Source organism: Apus apus, chromosome 4 (genome assembly GCF_020740795.1).
Source record: "Apus apus isolate bApuApu2 chromosome 4, bApuApu2.pri.cur, whole genome shotgun sequence".
NCBI classification, from domain to species: domain Eukaryota; kingdom Metazoa; phylum Chordata; class Aves; order Apodiformes; family Apodidae; genus Apus; species Apus apus.
In genome coordinates, this window is record NC_067285.1 from 6,790,995 (window position 1) to 6,808,793 (window position 17,799).

General features: G+C 36.9%; 1 protein-coding gene across 1 annotated transcript in view; it reads left to right on the forward strand.

The window, feature by feature from the left end:
* RAB11FIP2 (RAB11 family interacting protein 2) overlaps positions 1-7,285 on the forward strand; it is a 33,657-nt gene extending 26,372 nt beyond the window's left edge. Inside the window, exon 5 of the mRNA XM_051619394.1 lies at positions 2,642-7,285. Coding sequence (XP_051475354.1) covers positions 2,642-2,869 — 228 coding nt within the window. The 3' untranslated portion in view covers positions 2,870-7,285. The remainder of the gene's footprint in view (positions 1-2,641) is intronic.
* Positions 7,286-17,799: the final 10,514 nt, after the last annotated feature.

Here is a 17,799-nt window from a genome sequence, read left to right on the forward strand (position 1 = left end):
TGGTAAAAGCATTGGTTTAATTCTTTCAAGAAATAAGATGTGAATTGTTTTATTGAAAGGATTTAAAGGTGATAAAAGAAATCCTTGATGATTTTTCTTTTGGAATACCAGCTACCCTAAATGTCAGTTGTAGGATTATAAGGTGGTGCTCATTTAATACAAAATACAAATTAGGAGGAGAAGAGACTATATCTCAACCACAGTTTTGAATGAGACCATTTGATTTATTTTTTTTTTTTTAATATTCAAGATTGCTTTCTAAGGTGTTTGAAGTAATTTATTCTTAGGTTCTGCAATAACAGCCCCCACCGAGTTATTATATTTCTTCCTTGTGCATCACATTTAGTAATTATGTTTGTATGTCTTCTGCTCTGGTGCCAACACCTGTCTCTGAAAGCAGTGTTTAAATGGGAGCAGTAGCCAGTTGAAAGGGCAGTGTGAGCTCTTTAAGGCCTAATTAAGAACTGAAAGGAAGATGAAGTAAGTAGGACAAAAGATGTGAAAGTAGCTTAGATGATATTCCCAGAGCAGAATTCCTCATTAGAACAATAAAGAGATGATCAGAGATTTCCAGGCCTTCATTTTATCTAGCTCCATTTCCTCTGGCTGTCAGTGTGTACCCCAATAGTATTTTGTAGCTGAGACAATCACTTTTTGTGTAGCTTGTTATTTAGATTTTTTTCTTAATTATTCATTTTAAGTAACATTTCATCTTAAAATGTTAGTAGTTGCTTTTGTAAAGATATAATTGTTCCTCATACTTTTAAATATCACTTACTTGCTCATTTTAAATCTTATTAACTTTAATAACATTTATTTCTAAGTACTAACAACCTTTAACTAGTATTTTGTGTAATTAATGTGATAGGTTATTCCCCCCGAAAGATCTGTATAAAGGATCTGTATGACAAAACATCTTTAAAGCATAAGTATTACACAGTTTTCCAGTAAACTTTATATAATAATTAAAGACATCGCATCTTAATTCCCATTCTTTTGATAAAGCAGAATATTAGAAAAACCCTTCTGTTTTAGACATGAAAGTGTAAATTATGTCTTCTTTCCGATTTTTACAAAAATTTAGTACCATACTGATAAGTTTTTACTTCCTTGTAGAAGAAAATGTGCTAAAAATAGTGAAGTTATTTTCTCTTCTGTAGTTGCTGGAAATCAGTTAGTAACTGGTGTATAAAAATTTCATCAAGTGAGGCATTTTAATTAAGTGGGAGTTACTGATCAGCTCCAATATTGTAACTTGATAATATAATTTAAAATACTGACTACACATACATAAAGTTAACAATAAATATCTGAAATGTAGTGAGAAATGTAAGCACATGTTCTCAAGATCTCCTATTAGAATATAATTGATGGGGAGAGGCTGATTAATTTGCAGTCCCCATCACTTGTAATTAGGTTTATTTGAAAACTTGGGCCACCTGCATATTTTAATGGTTCCACATATGCCAATGTATAAATATGGAGCTGTATGGAAAGAAAAGGAATGAAGCATGGAAAAAGGATGAATATGACTTGATTATGTGATGTGCTTTCTAGCTGTGCAAGCTTTATCATTTTTAATGACACGTTTCTACTCTAAACAAAAGCTATTTTGTGCTCCTGCCCCGTTAGGAGGTGCAGGATTGGAGAGGTTAGATGATTCTACTTAAGAGTTTCCATACCCTTTAAAATGTCTCCACTTCCAATTGAGCTAAAACTTATTGCTCAGCATGTCTAACAGTGCTGTAACTTCTATAAACGAGCTCTCACAATCTTTTTCACAGTCTGGTTAGGTAAGGGCACAGCTAATTCTTCTTGACACAGAGTAAGACATTCAAGTTTATAGTGGATCTCATGTTGCCCTTTGTTAAGGGGACAAGTTTGTCCACCTCAATTAATACCTGCACTTAACGAGTAATCAGAAATCATTACAGAAACAGTTCTTTTTTTTCTTGCTGCTTAATTCTGGGCCCCTCCTGCTTTAATGCAAGCAAGCAGGCAAGATCTTTTAGCAGTATGTATTTCTGCCTTCAGCACTCTGGTACAAATAAGATGCAGTCTTTTAACTTTGTCTGAAATGTGAAATTGAAAGTTCTGATGCATGATTCAGAGGCCAAGGGCTGGAGAGCCACTGATGATTAAAAATAGTGTATGAAAGACAGAGGAGGGCTGATGTCAGTTAAAGCCAAGTAAATGTTTTGCTATGATACACTCAAAAGGCGAGAGCTCAGGGAAGTGACAGTAGGACTGGAATTCTCAGGGCTTTCTCTTGTTCTTCTGTAATTAAGTTCACCACATAGTCACTTTCCCAGAATGGACCTTTTAACTCTTCTTGTGGCTACTGCCCTTACGGTCATTAACTTTGTTTACATCTCTCTGAGAACAGTATTTTTTTTCTGAAATGACAGCGTGGGAAACTCATGTTAAACTGAGTTTCCTGAGTTAAACTCAGCTTCTCTCCAGTTGTCTGTTCCAGTGAGGGCACTGGAGGGAACAGCTCTAGAGCAAATGGAAGTGTTTTGTCTGAGAGATGTTGCTTCCGTCAAGAGGCGTACGTGAAAAGCAATCACCCCACAGCTTGTTCAGAGCACACACCTATTTAATGAAATCTGGTGTTCTGGTTTTTTTAACTTCTCCTTAGGATGGGAATCCTTTCGACGCCACCGCGGGATATCGCAGCCTCACCTATGAAGAGGTTTTGCAGGAGCTGGTAAAACACAAAGAGCAACTGAAGAAGAAGGACACTCACATTCGTGAACTGGAGGATTACATTGACAATCTTCTTGTACGAGTGATGGAAGAAACACCCAGTATTCTCAGAGTGCCATATGAACCTTCTCGAAAAGCTGGCAAATTTTCCAAAAGTTAGGATGGTGATACTGGATGGTACTTTCTGCTGAATGTGTTAGTGGAAGGAAATCACACTTTAACAGTTTAACTTCTCTCCAATCCTTTTCTCCTAAGAAATTCCAGGAATTGGGGGAGGACAGGAATGTGGCGTGGGGTTTTTTTCTTTTTTTTTTTTTTTTTACTCCAAACACTAGCAGGGACTGCCAAAAGTAATATTGTGTTAGATTACCTAAATAACAGTTTTTTTGTCCTTTTTGAAAATACTTTAAGGTACAGAATACTTACGGTAGAGTAAATAAGACACATTAAATATGTCCATATAGTTTATATAAGAGCTTAGCATTCACCATGTGGCATTTTCAGCAGGGAAACCTGTGCTATTATGAATGTTCTCTTGAATGATTCTGGGTACTACATAAATATATTGATCCTGGTATTACAACATGCCATTAAGGCCACTGTTCTCAAGCCAGTGTAGTCACTTTACTAAATCTAAGTCCGGCTTGTTGCAATGGAATCTAGTTTGTTCTACACATCCTTGAGGAAAAGAGTGATGCACAGTCTTTGCAGAGTAAATGCTGTATTCTATAGGGTGTGCTTTTTGTAGAACAGTGTAAAAAAATACCATGCCATTTCAGTACTGGCACCTGCTGGAATCAGTTGCTTTACACTTAAATGCTGAATTTTGTGTATAATGGTAGTGAGCTCATGACATAAGGTTGTTTTGAGGATCATTTTATATGAAGTTATTGCATGCTTTTTTATATGCTAAAGTACATTGAAAGTGTTAATAGTCTGAAGCAGGACTGGAGAACAGTATGGAATAAAGATACGAATGCTTTGTTCAGCCAAAGTCTACTACAGTGAAAATGTGTGAGAAATTAACAGACTGACTTAAGGAGTCATGATAATTCAAAAACTATAGAACTGGCTCAGTTTAAGGTTGAGTTTCACATGGTATATATTTGTCTTAGGGGGTTTTTTATGTTATGACAACAAAGTATATGCCTTTAGAAATAAGCTATGTTGCTAAAACACATATAGAGTACTCAGACTTTCCATTTAAAAAAATCTGTATTCGTTGTAAATACTTCTAAAAGTCAGTTTTCATTGAGGCAAATGAAAGAAGAATGTAGTAGGTATCTTCCCAATTGTTTGTAAAATGACATATAAAGAAGGTATCAGTACAATAAATTAGCAAAATATAGTGATGACCCATATAATGGGACAATACTGTAGGAGAATCCTCACAATATTAACATAAATAGATTTTGATTTTAATTTCTTTCTCAAGAGTCTCAGTTGGATTGTCAGGTACTGTGAAACAGTAAGACAATATTTTTTAAAAGTACAGAGAATATTTTAGATTTCTATCTAAGAAAACTGACACTTTTCCTCCTCCTCTTCTTTTTCTACACCTGATCTGTTGGTTTTTTTCTTAGAGCACCATGTAATGGCTGTTGCTGAGGAAGAAAAAAAGCTTGCAGTTAAATTCCAATTTTTGTTGTAAAAGATGTAAATATATTTTCATTTTTAAAACTGAGAAAGAATAGTAATATCTTGATCTGGAAAAGTTGAAAAAGTTTATTATTTGAATGCTTTTGACAATGTTAGTATTGTGTGACAGTGCAGAATTATTCTTGTTATGAAAAAAAAGAGTCTTTGTACAGTCGTCTGATTTAGTTCACTAGTTTTTTCCTTTTTCTTCTTTTTTTTTTCCCCCATTTTCTTATTTTTTAGGAATTATCTCCCATCCCTCTAGAGCTATGTCCCTAGAATTTATGCAGTTTGAGTGTTCCCAGCCCAGCGTTGGGACACCTTAGCATGGAGCACTGTGCCTGGATGGAGCTGGGGTTGTTCAAGCCCCACCTGATGGCAGTGCCCTGCAGTTGGGCAGTTGTAGCACGGAGGTGGGCCCATTTCTTCAGGTAGTCTCTCTTTTGACAACATAAGGATTTATCAAGTTCAGTACCTCATAAACCACTCGAATGTTCTTTTGACCCACTTCAGATCTAAATGACTGTAAAGTTCTTGTAATATATTTGAAGTGCCAAAGGTTATGTACAAAGTTATGGTACACTTACTGTTGGAAGTTAGGTTTTGCACTCAATTAGATTTTAATTTCTTAATTCCACCAAGATGTATTTCAGCTACTCAGTATTTCCATTGAGGTTCTTAAACAGTTTCAAATGTTTGGCCGAAGCAAGTGGTTTTCTAATATTGTTAATGGGGGACTGTTGTGCAATTGTTTTGAATTCCAGAGTCATTTTCAAACTAACTGGTGTGAGACCATCTGTAGTATCTACAGTGATTAAATCATACACACCAATGGGGTTTAACAAATAAACTAACCAGAGAATATGCTCCAGTGACTTTTCGCTTGCAAGCCAACTTAATGATTATTAAAATGAAGCTCTACTATATTTAGCACCTCTGAAATCACTTCTTTTAGAATGTAAATGTAGAATATCAAACTGCATAATTGACTAAGAGCAGATCATTTGACATATTTGCATACCAAGAATGATAAGCAGATTAAAGGTAGCGAAAAGATCAATTTTTGTGCATTAGAGAAGAAATTTATTGAAGCTTTGAATGTGCTATCTAGTCTTTATCTGATCTGCAAGTGAATAAAAGCACCTTTTGTTTCTAAGAGTTTGTTGAGAAAGAGGGAAGAACAACAATTGCAATTTAGGAGAAGGTAAAGTTACTAACAGAGGCAGAATGGGACATTTACAACTATGAAAATATTTGTATAGCATTCTTGCAGCTAAAGATATGGGCTGCTTTTGGAGCAATTCTGGAAAGATTACATGCACATCATTTTCTGCTTAGAAAGAAATTTTAACTTTATTCTGTAATTTGAGCTAATTTTTTAAAAGCATCTTCACCTCACATGTATTTTTTGAACCATGCAGCTTCAAATGAGAAGTTTCATAGAGCAATTTATATGTTGAAAACAAAGAAAGTTCTGTTTACCCCCCTCCCAGGATTAAATTATAAGCTTTCTTGCAGATTAATAATAATAATAATAACAACTTGCCACTTACAATCAGTCTTTCTTGCCCTTTAAAAATGTAGGGATGAAAATTTTTGGACATCTCCACATTATTTTTATTTTTTCTCTCAAACATTAGCATAAGAGTTCATCCATGCACATAGTATACTTTGAAGTTATCCTTTGAAATGTATCCTCTGCTCATAGCCATGTACTTTGCTTACTTTAAAGAATATTAAGGCCATACTTTAATGTTGTAAGTAACAAATTTAAACTTTCTGCTGTTCAAGAAGGTTGTTTAATATTTACATACACATTAACTCTTGCTGCTGTATTTTACATTTAGCTTGGTTTTCTGTCTACTAATGAATGTAGCATTCTCCATAGATTATACATAACTATATTTATTGCTCTTGGCTCTGTATCAAGAATTATTTGTAATTTTCCAGCTGTGAAAATGTTACCTTGCATTTGGAAAGGTTTCATGTTTTGGGGACCTAATCAAAGTCATGCTCATTAGGTACTGGTCTGCATTTCTTTCTGCACAGGATGCCCTTTCTTGGATGCATCATAAAATGAACAGAACTGCTGTCTTAATATGTTTACTGCTGCACTGGAGGTTTTTTACACCTCCAGCTTTAAAGAAAACTTATTGTCCCTATATGAAGTATGTAGAGTAAGCTCATGCTTTTTTGCTCTTTATGTATCCATTATTGTTGTAGATATGATAGAGGCATTAGCTGTGGGCTGTTAAAATGGTGATATTTAAAGCATGTTGACTAACTTCCTCTCTTTGAAGTACACCATGAAGGATTATAGTGCTGCTGTGTTGATGATGCTGGATACAAGGGTCTGTCAGCACTTTCAGTGTGAAACCCCATTTTCAGGGATTTATAAGTTCTAAATGTAGATACAGTCACTGGAAGTGTTTAATGTGCAATGGGTAGCACTTTAATTTGTTTATGAAGGGTTCTGAGATAGTCATGGTCTCCTAAAGCATGGTGGGCATTTGTTTTATCCTTCATAATCTGTACATTGAAGAAGCCACTGTATGTTGTGAATGGTAGAGCCGTTCCTGTTCATCTTAGAAGCTTCCAGTTGTCTTGTATTATTACAATGTACTATAAAGAGCTGAAGATCCAAGTTATGTAGGAAGTCTGTAAAAGATACAAACATTACTTACAGCTTAAAGGTTGATTCCATCTTGTGCAGTCAATGGTAGTTTGTCTACATGTGATGATGGTACGGAATCACAACTGTGTGCACATGTGAGAACTATAAACTTAGAATGCATGAAAGACTTTACTTTGGTTTCATTATTGCAACTTCAGCTCCTTTAGTTTGATTCCAGTGTTACCTTAATGTTTTAATTTCTGTTCACTCAATAAATATTGCATGTCTAACACTAATAAAGCACCACAATGCACTACCACAGCATTTCTTGAATTGTGATGTTCATCTGAGCTATGCAAAGCATGTCACTCCTAAGCTGGGCTAAAGTATGTGTTTGTAAGCACCATGTGGTTAAGGTTCTCAGACCACAGAGGTATTTCCTTAAGGACAGCTCTTAATGAATATCCCAGCTGTTTCCAGGGCAGCCATTAAGGCAAATCTCTTCAGTAGTGTCCAAAACATAGTGAAAAAAAGGCACGATCTTAATAATAATATCTTTTTTATATGAAAGCTGCAGTCTCTTTAAGTGCAACATTCCTCAGAGTCTGCTGTTGTGTAAATACTGCTGGGAGATCCCTGGCACTGCAGGCCAGGATGGCATTGAGTGTGAGGACAAACACTGTGCAAATTTTGATACAGAAAGCATGATGCATATTTCTCTTCCTACTTGAGAGAATAAAACCCAGCCAGGGTTACAGAAAACTGGAGCCTCCCACCTCCCAGCCCCAGAGATATTTTTTCACTGCTCTCACAAGTTTTTCAACAGTTTTCTCAGAAAAAGAAAAGGCTTTTGCCTGTCTTCTTTTCCGTGAGGCAGCAAGGCAGCAAAGTGTTCCCTGACGAAAGGATGCTAAGGAGATACGAGGAGTGGTCCTGCCTCAGGAGAAGAATGCTGTGAGTAGTTCATCCACTTAATGAAGAAGCTGGAATTTCACTGGGATGTCATTCCTTTCCTTAAAGTTAGCTGGCTCTGTGACTAGGTCCTACAGCCTACCACTGTGGACTTGAAATGAGGCTTGGAAAGGGTTCCTCTCCTTGAGGTACCCATGAAACATGGTGGTTACAGGAAATCAGTTTTTGAGGTGTACATGTGCTTTTACATACTTTGTTACCCAGGTTTCCATCAGCTCTTTCACCCTGTGTCTCTCAGTTTGCAGCTGTCCTGATGGGTGAGTAGATGAGGAATGAGGACAGAGGAGGAAGGAGCTTTCTGAAAGCTCCATGCTGCATATTAAATACCAGTTGCCATTCACATCTGGTAACTTTAATCTCAGTTCCTATGCCTGTTGGAAAATGGAGCCTGTGCAGTTTCCCTACCTCAGAAGCATAGTGCTTGTTGGTTGATACCAACTGGAATTCTATTGACAATGTACAATCACAGCTTGATTAAATAGCTTCCAGTTTCCCCAGCATGGAGATGGGTTTTGAGTTTTCATTATTTAACATATCAACCTTCTAATAAAGGTTTTCAAGGATATTTTAAATATAGTTTAGCAGTTCAAGAGCTATTGAAATACTTAGATGTAAACTAGAAGGATCATTAAGGACAATTGTCTCCAATTACATTTATTAAAGTTAATTCTTTACGGAAGCATACAGAGTAAAAATCAGGATTTAATTTCCATATTTTAAGTTGTTCAGTTTGATTTTTATGAGAGTGTTGTGCAAGCTCTGGCTGCAGCTCACTTGGGATACGTTGCCCTTTTGTATAACACTGGGCATATTAGTAATGTTATAAATAATGATGATGAAAAACAAATCCTGTCTCCTACTCTGTGCTGATAAATTAAATGTTGGATTATTTCATTGGATTATTTTGTGATAGTGCCATTTTCTGAGAGCTAGAAATAAGACTAGGCTACCACACTAAGTAGAGACCAATTTGAAAACCACGTAGAATTGTCTGTGTAATGTGTATATAAATATCAGTATATTCAATGCTGGAAGCCTATTACATGAAGATTACTTTAATGTATTTATTATGTGCTTTTACAGCATTTAGTAACATAGATCAGCCTTTGATAAGTGGATGGTGATTTAGGACAGAAAAGTACCCTTTGTGGCTAAATACTGACATGTTTGTAAATTAAAGGAAGCAGTTTAAAAAGGTTTTGGGGACATGTAGTGTTTAAATTATGCCAAATATTAAAAATAGGAGTATCTTCATGGCATGGATTTTTTTGTTTCAGCCTTAATACTACCTGCTGTGTGACACAGAGGAAATGAGTAAAGGCAACACTAAGGTGGTTCTACTGTCAGGATCCAAAAAAATCAACAGCAAAAGTTAATAGGACTAGGATTCAGATTTTAAGGGATCTATTTGCCAAGTTCCTTGTGTAGCAGGAAAAGTTAACACAGCATCTTTCACAGGCAGGATCAGTGTCAGGGTGAACCCCCCCCCAAAAAAAAAAACCAGCCCAAAAGGGGAGTTTAACAGCAGGATTATTTCCAAGGTGTTAGGTGTGAGGCAGATGTCAGGCAGAAGCAGGGTGCTTTAGCCATCTGTCACCTCTGCTTTTTCAGTCTCTCTGACATTCTAGTATTAACTTCAGGGATTACATGAACCACTTCCTTATGAAAGTGAGGAAGTGTCTGAGGAAATTTGGTGTATGCAGCACGTGGCTGGCCAGACTGACTCTGTTGTTACTTGGAATAGGTGTCTGGCTTCGGGTCTGGTGGAGCTGAACAAATAGACCACCAAGATGTGTCACATCACCTCCCTCTCTGAATGATGCATTCAGGGCCTTCCTAGGTGATGAATGTCTCCTTCTCTGATAACTTGCAGCTTACATTATGAATTCCTTGAAAATTGACTCCTTGGGACATCTTTACAGGAGACATAGTTTAGATGTAATGATTATTATGTTATTTGCCAAGGACTTCTACAATGCATTAAGAAAATCTGCCTGTTTGGGGCCAGAGCTGTGTCAAAACAACAGCAGCTCAATGGCATCCTTCAAAAGCAGATGCTGACTCTCCAGCCATGAGTATTTCCTATTTCCTCATAAAATCTTTTTCTCATTAAAGCAGCTTATTTAATTAACTGCTAATTCATAGCTTAAATATGCTTATATTTTGCTAATTGTAGATTACTTAGTAATTATTTTTGAGGAACGCTGAAGCACCAAATGCAAAATGTCAGCTTTTTTCAAGAGACAAATCATGCCTTGTGCATAGCAATTGCATTTGGATAAACATTTTTCAATACACTGCTTTTACATGCTGTTTTAGACTAAATCATTAAAAGTGTATAATAAGAAACAATTTAAAGTGTTCATGCAATTTATAGTTGTAATTTCTTTGCAGATATGTGCTCCAGTCTTCTATAATTATGATTCAAAAGCTACCACAGTTACATATTTTTAAATTACCAGGTAATATTGTGAGATCCCAAATTGCTCTTTTCCAAAATATACAGAGCCAAAATAGCTGATACAATCTTCTGTGTATTGTATAAGTTTAAAAAGAGCTCTGGGAAAATTAAGGTTTTCCTTAAAAATCTGTACAAACCTTCATGTTGAACTATAGTGCAGATAGATTTGGGTCTGTAGCCTCAGACACTCCTTTAGCCAACAGAATAGCTTCAAATTTGCTTTATAAATGTAGGCCAAGAGAACAAGAATCAGTTTACAACAGGTGCTGGGTGCTGCTCTCATGGACCAAGGAAAAAAATTATGTTTTATGAGATATGATCTTGCCTTTTTGGTTTGTGAAGGATGTTGAGTGTGAATACCAATTTTATTCCAGAATCAGATACAGAAAACTTCTGTTTCTTGGGTATTTTTTCTAATTTAAAAGCTTGTATAAATAGCTATTTCTTTATCGTTAAGAGCCAGATTGTTGTTGGCTACAGTGCATGTAACAGTTCACTTGATTAATGTTACTGCCCTCTTGTAATTGGCCTTCTCATAATCCACGCACAGAATACTGTGAAATGGTGTGAATTTTAAGTTGGGAGACTAAATTAAAGGAGCAACCAACAGCAGTGAGGAGAAATAAAATAACCCTGCTTTAAAGTTAAAAAATTGTGTGATCTGAATGAAGATTCAGTTGGTGGATACTGAAGAGACTTTTTTTCTGGGAAGTGTTTTTGTTATAACTGTCCAGTATAATTGCTTTGGAAAAAAAAACTCCTGCTCTATGTTTAGTTGTATAAACTTTACTAGCTCCTTATAAACCAAATACTAAACTTGTATTTAACCTTTATTTCATTGGATGTGTTTTCAGAGAGTTGAAGCAGCATTTTGTTGCTGGAGTTGATCATGATGGAGTTGTATTTTCTAACGGGGTCCTACTTCTTTTATCTAGATGAGGATTTTCTGTGTGTAGATTTAAGTTCTGAACATTTCACCACCATCTATTTAGAGCATTATGTAAAACCAGTTCCAGTTCTCTTCGTTCTTACACATGCCGATGTGCTAAACTACTCCAGAAACCAGCTCAGCTCTCACCATATTTGGAGGCTGTTCTTCTTCTTTGCTCTTGGACTGTTTTGGATGGGGACTTAAATCTAAAGTAACAAATGAAATATGTGACGAGAGTTGGCTGCCAAAGCTGGGATCAAAGCAAGTTTCTGAAGGGCTCATTGGAAAACTATCTTGAACTTTGGAAAGATGACTCAAAGCCACAGTCTAAATAGAGCAAAATGCAGTGAAATAAACCTTAAGGTGGGAGCAGAGTTCCTGAACACAGGTGTGTGTGTCCCTGAAAGGAAAGGGAAAAGGAAGCAAATAAACAGGTGAATTTCCAAATGTGTATCAATCAGGATGGGAAGGTTGGAGTGTTCTTCGTCTGCAAGCCTATGAAACTTGGCAGTTCCTGTTTGAGCTTATTACACGTAAGTTTGTTAGCTAAAGAGCGTTGAAAATAAAAGGTAACATTAGTTGATAGTGTCCTGTGGGACATCATTAACTTGTCTGAAAAGTTGCCAGCTTTGAAGATGGTTTCTGTTAAATGCATTCAGTCTCTTTCTCATCTAGCCTGAAAATATGAACATTCGGCTTGGATCCATTAGTTTCAGCCAGTTCATCTGAATAAAGAGACTACTTTTTCCCCTCTGAGAAACATGTAGACTTGCAGAATACAGCTGCTCTGAGTAAGTAGATAGCTGTTCCTTGTGGCTGAATATGTGAGTTTAAAAAAGCTAGCATTAGAGAAAAGGGAGTTCAGTGAAAAACCTAACCAAAGCCCCCCTCACAGGCACAGTATCTCAAAGTCCCAATAATTTAAGGTGTTCAGAAGTGAAGAAGTAGGAGAAAACTAGACAGCAGTGATGATCTTTAGCAACTGGGAGTTGTGATTTTAGGTAGAAAGTGAAGTGTTAATTTTAGAAGGAGGGAAAGACAGTTTTTAGGCAGTCACTGTACTGAGGATTGAAGAAATGCTAATACATAAGGAAGCTGTAGAAGGGAACAGCATCTCACTTGGAATATAAAAGGTGAAGAATGAGCTTGTTGAGTTTCCCTGTGGTGGGCATGAGAAGCAATAACTGATTCCTTACAGGAAGCAATAACTGACTAGCTACAGCAAGCAGCACACTTCAGGAGGGAACACAAATAATAACAGATTTCTCAGTTTTTCCTAGTTCCTGGAAAAATGTACATACTTTTTCCCCCAAAATAAATTGCTTCAATTGCAAGCCCCTGATTTTACTTACCTATGTCTTACCCAAAGGACAATTAGCAGATACACAAAATAGTAAATCTTTCACTGCTGTATTTTATTCCTTCTTTGACTTGTCTTTGAAAGAAAAATTTTAGTCTGACAAAAGCCTGATGGAGTCAATGCTTTGTTCAGAGACTGACATGTAAGCAAGGAGTGATGCAGTCATAAATGAGATATGTTAGAGTAGCAGATTTCTTTTTACAAACAGTATATTTCAGTGCAGTTGTGGGCTTCTGGCAGGAGCACTTGCTGCAATGTGTGACCTTGATGTCCTGGGAAACATTCCGCCCTCAATAAATCCTCACACGATGTACCCATCATCCTGGCTTGGGAAGAGTTACTAGCCTGTTGCTGACCAGTTGAAATAAACTCTCCTTGCAACTCCAAATGCAAAGTGATACATTTTCTGAAGTATTTTAGAAGGCAATGGTTGCTTTTTATAAGCACTAAAGAGGGATAAGATGATCACTTATTCTAAAATTTTTAAAAGTTAGGTTTTTTTGTCATTGCTAACCTAGGTCTGGTTCTTGGACAGCTGAGTCAGTGCCTGAAAACCTCTGAGCAAGTTGGTAGTAGCCCTTGAGGTTTGCAGGGTAGCAGATCTCAGCATGATATTTGGATTAATATTGTCCTTTTGCTACTATATCCAGTAGCATCACCAAATATTTCATCAGCTTGTATCACGCAATTGCTGGATATTAATTATTTAGACCATTGGAAAACCAAACCTTCTTCCTACAGGTACAAAATGTGTTTCTTTTAGATGTGGCCCTGGGGTTCAACCTGTCTATGGATGCCTGATAAAAGCTGGCAGTGTATCTGCCAAGAACTGTGAACCTCTTGTTCTCAAACCACTTCGCATGAGCAGCAGAACTCGGGAGGCTCACTCCTGCTTCAGACTTTTTCCCTTTGTGTTGATTATATACCCTTACTAAGGAGAAAGTTGTGGGAATCTTAATAAGAGTTATTTTTATGGTTTTTACTTTGACATTAGTGCCAAAAATTGGCACCGTACCAGGTCAAAATATGCTTAAAAGGCCACTAAATTGCACTATTAACTGTTATCCCCACTTTGCAGTGGTTTTAATGCCTATCTTAGATCCAGGGCAGCAGACCCTTACCACACCTGTTTTCAAAGTAACAATTAGCTTTGCTGACATGGGGGAGAATTTAGAGGTGAGTATAAATCCTGGTCCCTGAGAAGGAAATATTTTGGCTCGTCTGAAAGTTGCACAGAATATAAAGTGTTTGTAGCCCAGGAATTTTGTGTGATGGCAGTGGCATCAGCCTGTTTCTCTCTGAGAACTTTTCTTCTTCCTCTGGCACACAGCTCAACAAGTTACAGATCCTGACTTACACAGCTTCAGTTCTGAATATAAACTTTTTTCTTCAGCTATTGAAATACTTTCTTGCATGCTGGTGCACCTGTGCTTTCAATTTGGCTTCAAACCCATGTAGAACGTTCACTTTGGCAAGTTGTAAAACTTAGTTGAAGAGTAATAATAAATTAAATGCCATACTGCCTGAGCAGGTTGTATTTTCTTGACTAATATAATTGCTCATTGAACATATTTGCCAGATATAGCTCTGCATATTTAAGTATGTAGCTGAATAACTGCACTTCTAAATTTGAGAGGCAAGCAGCTACTTTGTATGCTGTGTTTATCTTCAACACACTTTGATTTAAAACATTTATCTTCCCCCATATCTTCTCCCATGTCAAAGCACATTTAAATAATACTCTGTTCCTAATATCACTTGTGTGTAAAATGGTATCCCAGTGCAAAAAATGTTGATGAATGCTCTGTTATTTGCCCACTTTGTGATTATTAGCTGTGCTGTCATTGTTTTGCATATTATGGAGGTTGAGAAGGAGAAGCTTCAGCAAAGTAAACTTTTAAAAACTAAAGCCCAGGTCAGGCTCTAGGGTTAGCAACACTAGAAGGCTGCAATTTAAGATGTATCCAATTATACAAAATCATGTGTTGAGTAACAGTCTCGAGTCCCCAGTGGGATCTGTGAGGTTGTCTAGGTAGGTAAAAATATCAGAGGAATTTTAAGAGGGTTTTTCTTTTGTCTCTTCCTTCATCTTGACAGAGAATGATGCAATTCTGGCAGTACTCATCAGTTTTAGATCAGCAACTCCAAAGGAAAACTTGTTCCAGGAATATGCAGGAGGTGCATCCCTTTGGCAAGGGCAGCAAAACCAGCAGAAGCTTTGGAGCCATTTGGCACCTTGTTGCATTTTATTAGTTTGCACAGGTAGAATATTCAGGCAACACCTCTGAATAGAAGAATAAATCAGTTGAGGGGCAGCAAGTGACCCATGAGGGCAGAGCAGATTTATTCTTAATTATATTATTCTTAATTGGTTATATCTTAATACTTACACCAAAAGCCAACACACTGAAGTGGGGTTTTTGCTGAGATCCGAACTTTTCCTTGTCCTTAGTTGGTTTTTTTCTTCAGATAATTGGAAAACACAAGCACGTGGTGGTGCCAAACAGAGGCTCCCAGAAAGGTTGGAATGGAAAGGTCAGGCTCTGTTTATTTAGATGATTTATGTAGAAGTTGGGATAATTAATTTGCCAAAAAAATCTGCTTTATTTCTCTTTTCTGGGTGAAAGCAAAACATAGTGTTCTATGCTTTTACAGAACTTATCCCCAAGCCAAAACATTGTAGAGATATTTTGTAGTCTTCTTTCTTCAGAAAAACATCAAAATTTAGCATTGCATTTTCTCAGCTACTGTGTGAATCTGAGCTATACAGTTTCATAATGTTAATAATTTGTTTGCAAGCATTCTTAATAAGCAAAAAAGATTGTGTTCAATAAAAACAGAAACACAGTTCTGAATATGTTTAAACAAGTTTTTTCATTGATAAACAAAACCACTGGTTATTATTTTTGCAATCACACCGACAGAAAAAAAGTCATCAGTACTTACTAAAGAATTTGTACAGTGCTCAGGGCAAGTTACAGCTGGATCCTCTTACAAACCACAATCTTTTCTGATAAATGACTCATCAAACTATTGTAGCTATGAAGCTTTACAGAGAATTTAGATCATAAAAAGGGGTTTTCACCACTTGAACAAATGTTAAGTTATTGTAGATGCCTTCTTGTAGTAGGAGGAAAAAAACACGTGTTGTTTTTGCAAAGCATTTTTCTCTTTCAAGCAGTCCAGAAATTGAGTTTCTAAACTGACAAATGTACTAAGATAATTGTTCAAATGTTTTTGTCAGTGACACACTTCCTCCTAGGCAGGACTGAGGCACCTGGAAGGACAGGCTGTTGCATTTCCCTGTGTAATTAGCTGTGTGCATGGTAATTTGCTGTTCGATTACATCTATAACAGTTCTACTGAGCCAAACAGCCTTTTGCTTTCTTACAAGGGGAAAATATATGTATTTGTAAATACTACTTGAATTCCAGTGAGTCATTGACAGAGGAAGTACATTCTAAACCCTAACTGCTTCTGACATCCTCTGGGATCTGCTCTGGTCCTTTGATGTTGTTTAGCCCCCAAGACATCTCTCCTGGCTTCCACAGCTTGCAGGTGAAATCCTGCTTTCAGCTCTTCCTCCGATCAGTAGCTTTTCCTTCCCCTCCAGGCTCTGCCACGTCAACATCACTCACCTCTGCTCCGTGCTCAGCAGTCAGTGTCTGTGTGGAGTCAGGACAACATCTGGTGAGAAACCAGCTACTGAAGAAGATAGTGACACAACCTTAGAAAAAGTTGAGTTTAAGTGTGTCGTCTTTGTGGCCACTCTGGAAGAAACGGTCTGTGCAATACAGCCATTAGCAAGTCTAACCAAGAAGGCTGAGTTATTTCTTCATGACCAAAGCACTGACAGGATTGAAATTCCCAGTTATTATTTAAAAAATCTGATTAGACTCACTGGAATGGGAAGTCTCTTTTCACCAAGTGCTATAGGGACGTTTTAATCATAGAATAGCTCAGGTTGGAAGGGACCAGCTTCTCATATCTTCAGGCAACATCACCTTTCCAGTGAATCTGTGGTAATTAAATAGTTTTTTTTTTCACAGGAATGTAACCAACACCTGTGTTTTGTATCTCAAAATGCAGAATTCAACTGGGTAACATCGTTTCAGATGCAAAAACAAAACAAAAAACCACCCAACACTTGCAATCCACTCTTCTCCTGTGTTGTCCTATTTATGTTAGCAGGGCCACCTTTGTGAGTAATGAGGATGGGATTAGGTCATTTTAATGGTCCTAAATCTAGGAATTAGCCTTGTTGATGCTACTGAAATACATTCCCCTGAGTAGGCTAGATATGTAAGAAAACAATATAAATTAATCTAAATTAAATTATTAAGCAAAATTAATACTGTATTTAATTGAATTATTAAATTGAATCAACTTCCTTACATTCATCCTTATCCTTCATAATTTTAGAGATGATGGATCTCTTCCTCTCACACTGTGTTGCTATACACAGAAAAGAGAATAATCTCTCTTCCATTTTTCAATTCCTCTTTGATTTTTTTTTTTTTTTCAGCTGTAGAGGAGCTAATTATGAATCAGAAATAGTGGAATAAACTGAGGCAAAAAGAAGTGTTCTTATACAATAGAAAAGAGTCTCTTGGAGACTTCCTTAATTGTTAGAGGCCAGTGCAAAGTCTGCTCAAGCTGAAACCAGGAGACTGAGCACAAGAGAAGCTCAGTGGGGAGGGATATAAACCAAGCAGGAGGAGGACATGAACTGTGCTCTGATTTCCAGATGAGCAAAATCACAAAACTGACTGAAAACAAGTAAGAAGCATTTTATCTTGGTTTAAAGAGTGGAATTCAGCCACAGTGCTGATGCTCATAAAACAGAAATTATTTTTAATCCCCACATTTTATCATGCATTTATCATTGCTTAGCCCCTCCAGAGTCCCCTAAGTAAGCTGATACAGGCTTAGGCTGTAACTTGTAACTTATATTTGAAATCCCAAGTCACTGGACTGAGGCAGAACTCCTGGTTCAGAAAGGCACAACATTTTCACACAAAGAAAGCAAAACAAAAGAAAAGAACAAATCTTCTCATGATTTGGGTTTGCTGGACTTACGTTGTTTTTTTCTAAGGGAGACTTAGGTTACTTGA